Source organism: Sciurus vulgaris (genome assembly GCF_902686455.1).
Source record: "Sciurus vulgaris genome assembly, chromosome: 2".
Lineage (NCBI taxonomy): Eukaryota > Metazoa > Chordata > Mammalia > Rodentia > Sciuridae > Sciurus > Sciurus vulgaris.
Genome location: NC_136462.1, coordinates 170,223,893 through 170,241,279, shown reverse-complemented (window position 1 = coordinate 170,241,279; position 17,387 = coordinate 170,223,893). Strand labels below are relative to the sequence as shown.

The 17,387-nt window shown below is 37.6% G+C and overlaps 1 protein-coding gene and 1 long non-coding RNA gene across 4 annotated transcripts in view; one reads left to right on the top strand and one right to left on the bottom strand.

The window, feature by feature from the left end:
- LOC306655128 overlaps positions 1 to 17,387 on the bottom strand; it is a 554,397-nt gene that overhangs the window by 240,752 nt on the left and 296,258 nt on the right. The window lies entirely within an intron of this gene.
- PLCB1 (phospholipase C beta 1) overlaps positions 1 to 17,387 on the top strand; it is a 722,251-nt gene that overhangs the window by 471,382 nt on the left and 233,482 nt on the right. For all 3 annotated transcript variants that reach the window (XM_079129398.1, XM_079129397.1, XM_079129399.1), the window contains exon 5: positions 15,825 to 15,904. In XM_079129398.1, the coding sequence (XP_078985524.1) occupies positions 15,825 to 15,904 (80 nt within the window). The remainder of the gene's footprint in view (positions 1 to 15,824; positions 15,905 to 17,387) is intronic.

Here is a 17,387-nt window from a genome sequence, read left to right as displayed (position 1 = left end):
GATTTGGGCAGTACTAATTACAATGGCTTTCATTTTCCCCCTCATTCCCAAACTTAGCTTTGCTCTCACTCAGGAACTTACTAAAACTGTCATCCTCCCTACTCATCAGCCAACACAGGATTTCTTGAGCAAATGAAACATAACTTCTCTTTACCAACTACTTGACATCTTTCAGACCAGCAAAATGAGAGAAGTTGTCACATGGAGGGAACTTTGTTTTTGAGAAAAATAAATTATAGTCTATGAAATGACTTTGGAAAGCAGAAGATAAAAATGGGATAAGTAAAGAGATGTGCCAAGGCCACTTCTGTTTTAGAACATGATTCATCAAAAACTTGGGAAATTTTCTTAGACATGCCTCTAAATCAGTAGTGTTACATATTTAAAATCGACCTCAAGAAACATGAGGTTCTTATATTTCTTTTAATTCTGGGAAGATATACATTAAGGTAAGAATTTGCAAACACTGACATCTTCTCTACAGAATGTGTGGTTTCCTTTTGAATCTTGTTTCCTTTTTGAATTTAGGACCAATTCATGGAAAATACCTAATTAGGTACCTAATGGCTATAAGGTATTTTCCATGAATTGGATTTCTTAAATACAAAATGGTTAAGAAAACAGCACCCTAAGCTATAGGCAGCCATGGACTGAGGAGCATGATGGAAAACTGCATGATTACAGAGGGAGTAGAATACATACACACCAAAATATTCACTGCTGACAAGTGTGAAAAGGTTAGACCACATGCTGGGTACAGTGGTGTACACCTGGTGTCCCAGCTACTTGGGATGCTGAGGCCCAAGGATTATGAGTTCAAAGCCAGCCTCCCCAACTTAGCAAGACCCTAAATAATTCAGTGAGACCCTGTCTCTAAATAGAATATAACATGGGCTGGGGATGTGGCTTAGTGGTTAAGCTCCCCTGGGTTCAATCCCTGGTAATAATAATCATAATGAATAAATAAAAAGAGCTGGAAATATAGCTCAGAGGTAGAGCATTTGCCTAGCATGTGAAAAGCCCTGGGTTCGATCCCTAGTACTAGGGGGAAAAGTAGAACATTTAGTTGTTATATTTTGAGATCTTCACTTGCTGCTACTTCTGACCCTGCTGTATTGCAAAATAGTCCTACCTCATCTTCAGCTATTCCCCTTCCCAATCGTAAATAAAGGTCGAATTCTTACCAGGTCAATACACCGCACTATTAGTCTTATAATTGTGGATCTCCTTTGTTGGAAAATAAAATATACCCCACATTCTGCACTTGAGTTTTGGATGAGTGTCAAACAGATGAAGGGTCTACATCCTAAATTTTTATATTGCAAAAATGGCACCCATCTGGAACACCCAAATAAAGGTTTAAAAGTTCAGAAGTCAAAAGATAAACATTCATAATGAAAAAAGAAAAAAAAAAAAAAAGGAAACTTGCACTGCACTGTTTTCCTTGTACAGACAAGCAGCAGTAACTGCTTTTCTGGTGATTATGGAAAAAGTAGCTCTGGCCTTCTGTCTGCTGGATATCTTTTTTTCATCTGTAAAACGAGAACTCCCTTGGAGACAGACAGTGTTGCAGGATGCCACATAAAGAAATTAATGTCAAAGTAAAGGGAAAACATGAATCTCAAGACCCAGAAATGATCATGATCAGATTGTGGTCTACTATTTGTTTTGTATGAGCCCACCTCACCCCAGAATGGGAGGGCACTAAACTGCTTCAACAGTAGCATCTCCCCTTCCATCCATCCACACAATAATACAGAGAGAAACAGCTTCCCTCTTGTTCCTCTCTCTTTCCAGCTTCTGATACCCAGCAGCAGAATACACCTTGATTATGTTCCTGTGTGTCTCACTGTGAAGCAGGCACAAAAATAATAAGAATATAAGCAAAAAGAAAAAAATCAGCAAGGTTTCCTTGGCAGGAGGAAGAGTCCTAAGAAAATCCGACTTCCTTGTTTATATTTTTCCTTCATATGTAAGATACAGGGGAAAACAAAATACCTGACACCCTTTGAAAGAAGCAGGTTGATTGACCCTGAAATTGATCACCAAATAAATATTCCCAATGAATATGTTATCACTAAGGATAAGAGTTCTTTTTTTTTAAGTGCCTTGTTAATAATTTTTCTAATAATTATATATAATAATGTCCATTCATTCCAGAAATATTTAACAGCCTACTATGTACTATGCACTGTGAGTGCTGGAGGTTCAGATCTAACCAAACACATAGGGGGAAAATTGACAATAAAATAAGCAAGGTAGTGTTCATGCCAGGGAGAGCAGGTAACAGGAGGTGCTGGAGAGTGGAAATGTGTTTCAAGTTTACATCAGATTGGTCACACCAGACCACACTGAGAGGATGCCTTTATTATTTTTTTAATTGTTTGGTCTATTTAGTTATACATGGCAGCAGAATGCATTTTGATTCATCTTTCCCAAATGGAATGCAGTTTTTCATTTCTCTGGTTGTACATGATGTAGCCTCACACCATTTGTGTAAGAGAAGATGCCTTTAGAGGAAAACCTGAGGAAGATGATGGAGTGCGTTCAGAAGATATCTGAGGCGAGAACTGACCCTGAGGCACAAGAACCCACCATGGTGGCAGGACAGCAAAGAGGCCAGTTTGACCAAAAGGGAACAAAGGACAGAAGCAAGAGCAGTGAGAAAGGAGATGGGGGTGGCCACGTAGTCACACCTGTCTGCTGTAAGACTTTGGCTTTCCCTGAGTGATACAGGAAACAGATTCTGTTGAGCGAGGAATTGATCTGGTGTGCCTCATTTTGTTAGGAAAGCCTTAGAGCAGAAGGAGAAACTAGGGGAGACTAAAGCATTTGGGATGGGGCATGGCAACAAGTGGTTGGCCTCTGGGTCTGTTTTGAGTGTAAAGCCAAAATATGTGCTGATGGACACAGTGCATGGCACGAGAGCAAGAGAGGAGCAAGGATGCTGGCAGGGCATTTTGGAATTGCATTTATTGAGCTAGAGAGCCGGTGAAGGAGGGAAAGCCAGAAATTGGGTTTGGAACAGAAAACTAAAAATAGGGTTAGCACCCATCTGCAGAATGAGCATGAATGTGACCTCTTATGTGTCTCAAAATGCTATGAAAATGATGGTAAAAGATTATAAACACCCACTGACAAATACTGAGTGAGATGAGTCAGTAAGGAAAGACATATTTCAATAAATTGGCAGAAGGAAATGGGGGCAGTGTCTGATGAAACGGAGAGAACGGCAGTCTAAGATACTTAGAAAGCGGCAGCCAAGGAAGTCACAGACCTGCTCAGAAACCTCTCAGGAAGCTCCAGACTGAAGTACTGCCAGCCCAGCAGAACATGGGGTGAAAACATGGGGTGGGCAGTGGAAAGAAGAGCACGGGGTGCTGGGGTGTAGCAGAGTAGTAGAGTGCGTGTCTAGCTTGAGCAAAGCCCTCGGTTCAATCCCCCGCGTGTGCACGCGCGCATGCGTACACACGCACGCAGGACAAAAGCAAGGGCAAATCAGTAAAGGAATAGAGGCAAGACTCTCACCGCCCTTCTGCTCTTTTGCGGAGTAATTTACAACGCTTTACTTCCTCCGACAAAAATCTTTGGGTTTATCTTTTAGGAAATTGAACAAACTTTTTTTGAAAAGAATTATGGGGGCTGACATTGGAGTTACAGATCCAAGGTAAAGCCCCTCTAGTTCTAAGCACTGGATGCCACCTAACTCAGCCAAAGGCCAAGTCTACAAGCAGATAATCCCACTCACATGCTCAAAGCTCCCAGTCAGCCCTTCTATCGTCCTTGTCTAAAATGTGAGCCCAATAAAAACAGTCTACAAGCTTTATTTAAGGCTACACTATTGAATGAAAAGAGAAGCCAGATGAACAATAAAATGATCATGGAAGACACCAGGAAAGTCCAGTAATGAATGATTTCTTTTTTCTAATGGAAAGCATCTTCAGAGAGAATTGGCAATATAAGATTAGAGCTAGGTGTTACAAAACAAAAAAGTTAAAAAGAGCAAGAGAGTTTTATTAGAAATTGAAAATGAGGTAATGGAATAAAAATTTAAATTCTACAGAACAGTTTTTAAAGGAGATGAGGGAAAATTGTTGTATGCTCTAAAAAGTTAACTTTGAGGGTTGGAGATGTAGCTCAGTGATAGAATGCTTACCTTGTATCTGTGAGGTCCTGGGTTCAATCACCAGCACTACAAAAACAAAAAATTAACTTTGGTCCAGTGGAAGTAGAACAAATAGTTCTCAAAGTCTTCAACACAGAAGAAATAAAAGACTGTGACAATACTACTGTGGCAATAGTAAATGACACAAAATACCCAGGCATGACAGAGGTAGAAAAGATAGGATTTGGTGACCTTTTGAATAGAATAATACAATATTAATTCTCCAATTTTTAGACCAGAGAGCCCAAATGTGTGGCATATGTAATTAACCATGAAGATAAACAATACTTTTTACAACACAAATATTCAATGTGAAAATATTAAAAATTTATTTCATTATGAAAAAAAAAAAGGTGATGAGGGAAATCTCCCAGAATGTGGAACCAAACAACAATGAACACAACAAACTAAACAAAAGTAAGAGATAAAATGATAGTAGTAAGAGAGAAAAAATATGAGATAAAGGTATATTCAATCTAGATGGTGCAATACCTAATGAAAGGAGAAAACAAAGAGAAGAAAGTAAGAAAGACATAATACAAGAAAATACCTGAGAGCTAAATGAAGGCATGTATCTTGAAGTTAAACCCATTACCAATTTCTGCTTACTTGTGGTAGGCCTTGTGGCACATGCCCATCTAAAGCTGAGGAAGTCAGGAAAGGCCGTTTTCAGTTAGACATATTGTAGACCTACCTGGATACACTTGCATTTCTGTTCTAGAAGGAGAAAGTGGTTATTAGATAGTGCTGAACCATGGGTCCCCTACTAGAAAGTGGTGGAGTGTGGTTCTGAGATTCAGGGAAGTATATTTTTAAATAATCTAGAAGAAAAATCAACAATATGAGTCAGGAACAACCATGAGATAACCTGATCTCTGCGTTTTAATTTTAAATTAAAAGACAAAAAAAAAAATGTGTTTAAGATGCACTGTTTCATGACCTCAACTGGCAGTGAGCAGTGACCCAAAGTGAAACAATCAAGATCAAAGGCAAAGAATAATGCTCATGGAAGAGAAGGGCCTAACAGGGTCGGGTTTCCTACCCAGAGCCAAATCCTCTTCACTTGAAGGAGAAGAACATAGCTTTGTCAAAAGGTTTAAAATCAAGTTGGGAGGTGCAATTAAGGTATTTTAAAACAAATTGATTTCCAAATGAGAAAATTATATTTTAGCAGAATTCCATCATTATAGGTTAATGAAGAGCTACCTGTGTGTAGTTCACTAATCAGTTTTCTAGGAATGCAGTTTTAATTTCCTCTACCAGATTTCATTTAGCAAGTAAGCAGCACAGCTTAATTCCTAAGAAACGGTGATTGCTTCCCTTTTCTGCCTGAAACACATCTAACTAAAGAAGTTGCCTGGTTTTTTTCTTTAAAAAATGTTTTCTTTTTAAAATTTGATCTCCTCAAATAGAATTACTTTTCAAAAAAAAAGCAGTCATATCAATTATAATTACATTGCTTACATGCATTTATTGTGTGTAGTACACAGCACTGAGGCGGATACGAAGTAATAATTAACATTGAGACTGCTAAGATTAGAAGGGACAATAGCAAGTATTTTTATGAAAATGACATGAGACTGTTGGAGGCCGCCATTCCAAGAATTTAACAGATTGACATGAAAGCCATAGTAATGAAGCTTTGGGGTTTCGACATGTGAACGATAATTAACATTTTCCCAGTTGTACAAATGAGCAATGACTCAGGAAACTTAACTGAAGGAAGAGGAGGAGGGCTTCCCAGCTGATGCTAAAATTATACTTGAGGATCACAATAAAAAAGCTACAAACCTCTCATTGTGAACACTTCACTCAAAACAAACATCTCTTCCTTTTACTTGACTGAGGATATTGTTCTTCTGACGGGTACCTTAGTTCATTTTCTGTTGCCATAACTGAATACCAGAGACTGGGTAATTTTATAAAGGAAAGAAGTGTATGTAGCTTAAGATTTTTGCAGAGACTGGTTGTTCAAGATTGGGCAGTCACATCTGGCAAGGACCTTGTGCTATAATGTAAAATTGTAGGAATTTCAAAGGGCACAGCAGGAGAGTGCACAGAAAAGACAAAACGCAAGGGGTGTCCTCTCTTTGTAACAACTGCATCTCATAGTTGTCTCCTGGGACTCACTAATTTAGTCCCAGGAGAACAAAACCTGCTTCAGCTACCACAAGAATTAACCCAGTGTCCCAAGAGCAGCATGAATCCTTCCTAATGACCCCATTGCCCCATTGGAACTACATCTCCCAACACCATTACAATAGCGATTAAATTTCAGCATGAATTTCAGAGGGATCAAACCATACCCAAGCCATAGCAAGGGGATTTAGTATATCCCTTTGAAAAGTTCTCCAAAAATTGATTTAATTTGATTTCACTACATTCAACTTTTCCCATTTGACTGAGAAACAAACATTAAGAGGAGTGGAGATATACCAGACCTGGCACCTCTCAAAAGTAGCCCAAAATGTAGATCCTTGTACACGTACATCCCCTGCACTTTGCAGGCATGTGAATGTTTCCTTAGACTATCTGGGTCCTACCTAACACAGTACTGCTTTGCTTCTTGGGGAAAGACTTGGGTAACAGTTCTTCAGAACACAGTTCAAAACATGAAATAAAACAGAATGCATGACCTTGTAGCCAACATAGATGCCCTAAGCCGCAACACCAAAGCTTCCATGCTATCCATTGGAGAGCTCCCTCAGCCTCTTGTTACAGCCAGCACCTGCTAGTTCTTATAACCTGATCCAGCCTAATTCACATTACAGTAGAAAACATACAAAGCCAGTATCACCAACCCTGTAGCCAAGAACAGTGATTACGACTTAAAATTATAGGAGAGAGACCTGGATTAATTTCAAAAGACAAAATTGAAAAACATGATTTAGTCTTTTTCATGTGTACTTTCATTCATGCAGTCAACTCAGAGTATGCATTTATTGCCTGAAAGAATAAGACAGAGAATGACAAGGTCCCACACTTGCTATGGGACGACAGTCTGTTTCTCCTGTGCCCTTTCTCATGGAACTCCCTGGTAAAGGACACAGGTAGTGCTTTCTGCAACCCTCCATCCTTCTCCTCCACTTCCAATGATCTGGTTCTCATAGACACTGATGGGAGCTTGCCTGAGGGATTCCTAGAAGTAGACCATCAGACCACTCCCAGGGCTTTTCATACTGGACTGGAAGACATTGGTCAGACTCTGGTGGTAGGAAACACTGTATGTGACAACTCTCTGCACAGTTGGTGGCCATGGAGAAGAACTCATCAGTAGGGAAAAGAATCATGTCCACTGGGAAGAAAGACAAATGCGAAAGCAAGCCAGAAAGTCTACTGGCATTCAGGTTCCAGATTTTTGTTGATTCTTATTATTAATACATTCTTCTGTTGCGATTTCTCCAATATCACCTTCAAGTACGTTAAGTAACACAGACCCCTTGATAAAATCTCCTATTTCCCATTTTAGTTTGAATTGTGCTTTTGTCAGCTGTAGCCTAAAGGTATTTGAATCAATGATCTAAAAACGATTTTCCCTTAATATTACATCATTTGAGTAATAATACATGCTAGCGTCCTAGTAGTTATGGTATTGACTCCTCAGGTGCTACTTGCTTGGGGTTTTCATTTGTTTGTAGTTATGTATGGTTTGCAACCATTTTTCTTTGAGTGGGAGGTGAGAATGAGAACATTTTGACTATAGTCTCTAAGACTTTCACTGCTACCTAATACAGAGAAACTGTACCAGAAATTTTTCCAAAAGTATGTCTATATAGTATCATAAATGCAGTAAGTTCTCAGATGGTCCCTTCTGATTTTAACAAAAGGTTTTGCAGTTAATATACCATCTTTTACCATGAAAAGATTCTTCACTGTGTCATTAAGACAAATGCCCAGCAGGATGAATTCTGATGCATGCCTGTAAGTGAGAGAAATGAGCTCAGCCAGGCAGGGCAACTCTGAATGATCCACACAGTGTTCCTACTTTCTCAAATCCCAGACTACCTCCCTGCCTGCTTGTAAGTAAAGGTGATCAGAGCTATACTATTACCAATGATAGCAGGACTTTTCCAATAAATAGAATACGAATATAAAACCTTAAAAATATCTCGGATCATTATGTCTCAAAGAGATTAAATACCTTATTTTAAGCCTGATGATATAGCTCAGTAGCAGAGGGCTTGCCTATCATGCATGAGGTTGTGGGTCCAATTCCCAGTACCAGAAGAAAGTATATGCATAAAAATAAGTTTTAAAAATCCTTATTTTAAATTTTACATATTTCAGAAAGCTTTTGAAAATTAAATGGGTGGAACACAGAGGATTTTTAAGGCAATGAAACTACACTGAATGATACAATAATTGTCAATATGTATCATTATATATTTGTTCAAACTCCGAATATATAACATCAAAAAGTGAACCCTAATATAAATTTTGGATTCTCGGTATGAAAGAGGTCTCCATGTAGGTTCATTGTATTAAGTGTGCCACTCTGGTGGGGGAGGTTATACTTGTGTGGGGATAGGGAATACATGGGAAATCTCTACCTTTCACTTAGAGATTGTGATACTAAAACTGCTTTTTTTAAAAAAAAAGTCTTTATAAAAACACAAGTACAGTAAATATAGGCTTCAAAGTTAGGCTTTTCGGAAATACGTGCTGTCAGACCATTTTCATTTGTCATTCCTTTTACTTTATGACAGTGACCATAGATGCCCAATTGTATCTGTCTACATACAGACATAGACATGGAGAGATGGAGATTCCTTTTAGAATATTTTCATTTCCCCAAAGACCTCTTTGAATGAATATATATTTTGAAAATAAAGAATACATGCTGTTCATTTTTGTGACTCCAACTGGTTAGGGTCAGGTCATAGCCATGGCCTGAGAACCTTACATGCCATGATGTCACAGGACCATTTACAACATGCAGCCACTGCATGGTAATTTGCTTCCGCCTACAGAACTGGTTCTGAAACTGGCCTGTGTTTGAGCTCAAACCTCCACCAAACAAAAGCCCTACCCACTTTTAAAGACAATGAAAGGAAAAATGGGTTAAGAATATAAACAGGAAATTTGCAGAAAATAAAATGTAGAACAACCCACAAATTACAAAAGCATGCTCAGCTATGTTTGTAAACTGAAATGTCAATTAAGACAATGCAGGATCCCACATTGCATCCATTAGCTTTTCAAAGATTTTTCTGAATGTCAGATAATAGGAAATGTCTTTGAAAAGGCAGGAAATAAAGCTTTGCCTAGACTGGCAATACAAATGTAGAGTGGACATCTGTACCACTTTGGTGAACAAGTAAGGGCATCCAGTACTTATAAAAATACAGGTATTCTAAGAATTCTTTCTGGTCTTTCACTTCTAATATTTCTTCCAGAAGACATTGTCTTTGTCTGTAGACCCCTTTCAGTCATAATCTGAATTTTCAATAGGAGAAACTTCTCTCCATTCTTAAAACTGGGAACTTTTATTGAACTATTTCATGAGTGGTATTTGGATCAAGGACAATTGTGAATCATACTATGAATGATTCTTACTGTTTACATTGGCTAAAGCAACTTTGAGTTGAATTGGTGACCTACTGTACCATAACTCCAAGATTAGTCCTGCATTTTCTAGCTGAGTTCACACTTCTACATTTTATCATTCTTCACTTCTACTTTGTTTACTTCATTATTGTAAGGGAGTTGTAAAGTGTTCCAACTCAAGAAGAAAACCGAAGTTCAAACCCCAGTTCCTCCTATAACTTGCTGTGTGACTTTATAACATTTATTGATTGTCTCTGTGCTTCAGCTTTCTCATCTATCAAATAGGGTGGAAATAATACAGTCTCTCATAGGGTAGTTTGTGAGGATTAAATAAGTTAATTATATGCAAAATAGACCTGGTCCATTGCAAATGCTAAATTGGTGCTGGATATAGAACACAATTAAGTGGATTTATTTATCTGATTCATCTTATCTAATTTTATATATCAGTTATATTCATATTTTCTAGAACAAAGTGATGTTAAGCATAGTATTTAGGACTTTGAGTTTGGAAATCCAAGACACCAGTCACCTAATCCTAAACTAGATGACTTTTATCTGTTCTGAGACTATAAATAAGTTTTAAATGTTTTGAAACATGAAACCTCATGTATAAAATGAGTATGCTATCTCCAACAACAACAAAAAAAATGTTATGTTAGTGAAGCTATTGAGTGCAAAGAACTTTCTTAGAATATAGTAAACATTCAAACAGTAGCTTTAAGAACAAATGATAATAATGAAACATTTGTTAGTAACATTAAGCAAAAACATGTGCCATGAATGCCAGAGCTTAAATAGCTTTAAAAATAAAAGTAGCTTGCTTTGTGACATGGTAGGAAAACTCTGTATCTTTGATGGTGTCAAGACTGGCAGTAATAGCAATGGTACCTGTGGGGAGAAAGATTTGCATAAATAAGCCAGGTGTGGTGGCACACACCTATAATCTCAGTAACTCAGGAGGCTGAAGCAGGAGAATAACAAGTTCAAAACCAGCCACAGCAACTTAGTGAGGCCTCAGTCATTTAGTGAGACCCTGGCTCAAAATAAGAAATAAAAAGATCTTGAAGAATGAGAGAAAGGAAGGAAGGAAGGAAGGAAGGAAGGAAGGAAGGAAGGAAGGAAGGAAGGAAGGAAGGAAGGAAGGAAGGAAGGAAGGAAGGAAGGAAGGAAGGAAGGAAGGAAAAGAAAGAAATTGCAGAAATAACCTTGCAGATATAATAAACAAATGTGAACATTTAAGTTCCAATTGAACCATGGAAGTTGATACTTAGAGCCATCTTCTCTAGTTAGGGGTCGGTTGTCCCCTTCTTGAGGAGAGATTGATCAAAGAACAGAAAATCTCTTAAGAAGCTTCAGGATTTAAATAGAAAGAGCTGTACCCAAGGTGATGTGACAATCAGGACTTGGTTTCCGAAAGTAGAAAAGCAAAAATCAAATCCTCTCGATTAAATAAAAAGTTGCCCTTCCAGTGCCATACTAAGCAAGGCTCAGCATTGGATTTATGAAAATACCTCTTCTGTAGGCTCTGTCTTCCCTGCAACAAAGCATCTTTCATAATCTCATGAAGAGCCAAGGTTGCTTTAAGCTGCTCTGGCCATATCTCTTTAGCCATGTTGTTCTTAATACAGCTGAAAGATCTATTTGGTTATGCAAAAACTAATAGCCAAAATAATTTCTTTATTTGCTTGAGAAGGGCTTAAACAAAGACTGGAACAATGCTCCCTAAATCAGATCCTGGGCTACCTTGCTGCTTAAAATGTTGTCCGTGGCCCAGCACAATGCTCAAACTTTACTATGCATAAAAAATAGAAGAGTTCCTGAAGGAAGTGCAGATTTTGAGTCAGCAAATGTGGTATGGAACCTCAATTCCCACATTTCTAACACATTTTTAGTTAATGCTGCCAGTTCACACTAGAATATTGCTACTCATGTCAGGGTCCAGCATTGATCTCACCTGAGACCTTCTAAGAAAAGCAGAATATATGTCTCCTCTGGGGACCCACCAAATTAGTATCTGTATTTTAACTAGATCTCTAGTGATTAATGTGCACATGAAAATTTGAGAAAAACTTCCCTAGAACATATGTGAACCAATTTTCCCAGTCTTGGATACATGTCACCTACTTGCACAAAGTGGCTTCTTTTGGTACCCAAGAGTCCCGAAACACAAATTATTATGATGCAATACACTCTAGCAGTGCTCTGCCCACATTTCCTCCAGTTCCTTTATCATTTTCTCACACAACACCTCAGTGGGTTTTCATTCCAAGTAGCTCATACCTGTGTCTATTGGCTCCTCCACTTTGTTTGCTAGAGAGAAGAATAGAAAGAAAGTACCTGGAAGTTTATCATCCCCTTCCAGCAGTTCCTAACTAAAATGAACAGGCACAGGGATTTCCACCCTCCAGCTACCTTCTCCCTGATCCGAAAACTCAACGTTGAGGTGTGGTCTACAAATGGAGAGATTGAACCAATATTGCCCTCTGTGATACTGCTTGGCATCTCTCCCTTCTGCCTCTTCTGTTCCCTATCCTGCTCCCTCTTCCATGAATGTTGGCAGGAAACACTATAATAAACAGTCTGCATAAATCCTTATCTCAGGTTTTGTTTCTGGGGAACCTGAACTAAGACACATGCTATTTTAGCTAAGTGCCATTTAGCCTGAGATCAGCACCCAGTCAAGAGTTTGAGTTGCTTCTAAAGTTTCTTTGGCCACTGCGATAATCTGTGAATCTGTGATTCAATCTGGGTCTTGTGTAGCACTTGAAGGAAACCATTGGACTCCAGGATATATGGGAGTTCAGATGGTCACATTCTAAGAATGTTATGAAAATAAATCATGCTTTACTTTGAATGAGCTAACTGTGGCTGTGCAGTGAAGATGGTGAGATGATGTTCTTGGCTGGGTTTATTAAGGACCCACAGAAAGATCTAAGGACCTCAAAGACCCGGCTTTCTGATCAATGTGGCATCCACAGCCACTGTGACTTTTGAGTGTTGGAATTGGTGTCAGTGTAAATGGAGATTGCATAATGTAAAGTGTAAAATCCACACCTCATTTCAAAGGCTTTACATATGAAAACAATGTAAAGTATCTCAGGAATCATTTTTGTATTTGACTACATGATTAATACAGGTTAAGAATCATTTGTTCAAAATTTGTGGGACAAGAAAGTGCTTCTAATTCTGTCAATTCAGGGATAGTTTCATATACCTAAGAAGAAATCTTGGGGATGGAATCCATGTATAAACATGAAATTTGTTCGTTTCATATGCTTCTCATACATACAGTCTGAGGGTCATTTCACTTGATATTCTTAGTGCACCTGTATCTTGACTGCAACCTAGAACATGAGGTCAGGTGATTTTTACACTTGTTGTGGCATGGAGTTGTTTAAAAAGTTTTGGATTTTAGATTTTTAGGTCAGAGTTGTGCAACTTGTAATATATACATCAGTGATTGAACCTGGGGACAGTTAACCACTGACCCACATCCTCAAGCCTTTTGTTTTTTTATTTTGAGACAGAACCACACTATGGTAAAATATCTTAATTAAATTATTTCATTTGCCTGTTTGTTTTCATTTTTAAAATAGGGCTGCTAGAAAATCTCAGTTGCTTATGTGGTTCATATTGTGCTTCTAATTGACCAGATACATGGAAGACCTTAATTTTTAACCTAAGGGCTCAGACTAAGTTAAATATCCCCAACTTTTAAAAATTATTTCACTGTTTCTATTTCTGATGTGGTAATTGATCCCCGTAAACATACAAATCTGTACATTGCCTTCAATTATAAATACTTTTACCAATACCTAATGGTGCCATGGAGCTGGAAACATCTGAAGTTTAAGCCTTAGCCCAAAAAATATTAACATATTTTTAAAACCATACCAGTAGTTATTACTCATATTTAAAATTATCTAATTTAAGGGAAATTGATTTCTGAGCTGTTAAAAAAATATTCTGATTGTTCTCTGTGTATACATCAAGTTTTATGTTGATAATTTTATTTTCCTCTCATAGCTATCCTGGTGTTGTGTTTTTTAAATCCTCTGGCAACAGTTGTTGAGTTCAAGGCCTCAACATTTCTTACCTGGACTATTGCAGCTTCTGGAGTTCTTCCTCTTTATTTCTCAGCCTTGAATGCATCCTCAACATGGCTGTCAGATAATCTCCCTAATGCACAGTACTGTCTTTCCTTACCTCCCATCCTGAAGGAAAAAAGCAAACAAACAAACAAATGATAACAACAACAACAACAAAAACAACAAAAACCAGACCACTGGTGGGATCACATATTTTGCTTTATTATCTCTAAGCACCTGAACAGACATTAAATGCTCTTCATACTCTTCCCTTAACTCTACTTGTTGCAAGTCCTTCTCTCTTTTCTGATTTTATTAGACTATTTCCTTTCCCTTTCAATTCTGTTCAATTCTGTTTCTTTTCCCAGATGGTTTTCTCTGCCAAGAAATCTCTCTTCTCTTTCCCATCACTCTAGGTCCCTGTTCTTAGAGTTCTGTCAACAACATTACCACATTTCACAAAAACATGTTATCAGTGCTTTAAGTCGAGTCAAAAAACAAATATCTATGATTTACAAAAAAAGATACTGCACAAAAAGACCAGCAAATCAACAGTAGAAATAACAAAGCTAGGTGGCAAACCTATTGAATGAAAAACATTATTTCATAACAAACACAAAAAAAGACTGCAAAATTGGAAGGAGCAAAAGAATTATAAAACAATAAAAATGTTTGACAAAATGCCAGCACATATTCTCACTTACCAATAATCAAATGTGAGAGGATTAAGTTCTGTAATCAAGACACGAATTAGCTGAATATATTTACAAAACCAAGATCCAACAATATGCTGCCTCCAAGAGACACACTTGAGTCTTATGGACACACATAAACTGGGAATGAAGGGATATAAAAAGGTATTCCAAGCAAATATTGACCAAAAGAGAACAAGATGAAATCTTAGAGTTGTTTTAACCATAGAAATGAAAAGATGTACCCCATTTGTGCACAGTGAATCAAAACGCAGTCTGTAAAAATTAAAAAATAATTTAAAAAATAAAAAAAAGAATAAGAGTGACCATAGGTATATCAGACAATATAGACATTAAGAGAAAAGTTTTAAAAAGCAACAAAGCATATCAATATTATATTATGTTAAAGGGATCAGTTCATCAAAAAAATATAACATTTCAAATTGATATATATGCCCCCAAATTGGAGTACCTAAATATACAAAGCAAATATTAATAGATCTGAAAAGTGAGATGGATTACAATATTAATATCATGGGACATCAGGATATTATTTCATTGAGAAGGAATTTAAGTTCACTATCATAATAGATCACTTAGCTCATACACCCTTTTCATTTAGAGAAAAAAATAATTGGTCCAGAATATCTATTATATATTCCAAAATATCACTAAGAATGGATCTTCAGCATTGTTTTTGTAGACTTGCTCTTTTCCATTTTCTTGGAAGGCAAGTGAGATCACTAGTGAGTGGTGTGAGGTAGGGATTAAGTTTAGGAAGGTAGTGAGGGATTAACAGAATTGGAAGGAGAGAGGACACTGTATATTATTTGACCTTGTAACTGTAACTAATATAGGGAACTGTAGTCAAAATTTAAATATCCCTAGCATAACTGCTTAAGCATGGCAGTCAAGTAGAAATATTATATTTGAAGTTTTGTTGAAAATATATTTATTAGATTTTAAGGTTTTCTATTACTCTTTATCTGTTTAAAATTCAAGGAAAATAGTCAAAAGCATTCACTTATTGAAGGCAGCATTTTCTATCAATGGGCATTTTAAGAAGCAGGAAAAAATCTTTGTTTATGTGTTAAGAACATTTTCTTAGGATAGTCACTCAAGGATTTGAATTTAATTGTGCCATTTATTTTGTTTTATTTTATTTTTGTTTTACCAGAAGCAAAAAAGGTCTGGTGGGGGCGGGAGGTGGGGGACTGTATACTTTGGCATACAAATTTAATTAATGTGTCTTCCTGGAAGCTGAGCTAAAATGATGTCTTATAACTGTGTAGTGTTTAAGCTAATGCAAGTGTGATTTACATTTTTCAGGAATGGACAAATGAGGTTTTCAGTCTGGCAACAAACCTGTTGGCCCAAAACATGTCCAGGGATGCATTTCTGGAAAAAGCGTAAGTCACTCTAATTTTATTGCTAAGGGTGTTGCTTCTTCTGAGTCAGTTTCCTTTCTCCTTTGTGAGTCTTTTGTTTATGCTGCACTGGCTTCTCACACTGACAAACAAAAATTTCCCTTTGGGATTTGTTAGAGAACTGATACCTCCACTGTTCAGAATTGGAAGACTTCCAAGAAAGATCACCCTTTCCTCCAAGCTATGCATCCATGTTATGCCTGGGCTGAGCTTGCCTGAATGTCAATGCCTTTGACACATAATAAGGAGATACTTCCAAGTCCTGGCAGCTGTGCTCAGAACTAGAAATTATTAATTTCAGAGAGCCCTCTGCTCTGCATCTGCCTGTGTCCTCTGTTATTAATCTGAGGAAGAGAACGAACAGCATATGTTCCTTGTTTCTCTAGAGCCATGGCCCTCTGATGGCTGCTACAATAACCGTCCTGCCTACTTAAATCAATAAACTGATGGCTCTTGTAGACAATCACAGGAAGTATTAGTGAGAAGAGAGGAAGAGAAAAAGAAGTAGAGGAAAGGGCAGAAGGAAAAGGAGAGGGAGAGAAAAGTGAAGCAGATTAGCACATCAGTCTGGAATTGCAACAGCTTTTCTAAAAAATTATCTGACCAAGGAGAGTAATGACATATTTCAGGACAGTGCAGAAGACTGGTTGTGTTCCTCTGTGGCCATTCATGAGGTTGGGAAACTTCTAAATGCTAACCACAAACAGAACCATTAAGAGGTGATCCTGGGTTTTACTGAAGAGCTTTCTCTCTTCCCTCGTGTTATGCAAGACATACCCACCATTCCAGGCTTCTGACTCCAGGCGCATTTTCTTTTTGTTCTGTGATTTCCTTTTACCTTTAGTCAGCACCCCACAGGTCTTGTATAAGTGATTTTCCATGGGATCACCTCCCCTCCTGAGTTTTTTACCTTAAGCAGCCTTTCAACATGGCTCTACTTCCTCCCTTCCTTTCTGCCCCTTTCTTTTGCTCCTGTCATTGTCCTGTCTTTCATCCAACAAACATTCTAGAACAGCTGTTCTTCCAGGCAGTGTTAATGGAAGGGGGCATATGAATTAAGATGCTGTACCTGAAACAGCATGTTTTATCTGGCTGAATAATCATTATCTGCTACAAATGTCTTTTCCAGTATGGGTGTCTCCTTATGTAGCTGTTTTGAACATTCTAGAACATGTCTTTTAGCAAACATAAACATTTCTGTTGCATATATACCTAGATGTAGATGGGTACGGTTTCCTAAACCATTTACACACCCATCAGCAATGGTCAAGAGTTCTGTTGCTCTTTCTACCTTTGTGTCCATAAGCAGTTGGAGAGATAAACACAGATATCATATTCATATAAGTGGAATTCATAATAATAATGAGAATGATTAATCTACAACTATAAGCAAAAGGTGAATGGATCTCAAAAATACAACACTGAAGTGAAAGAAACCAGACACAAAAGAATATGATTCCATTTT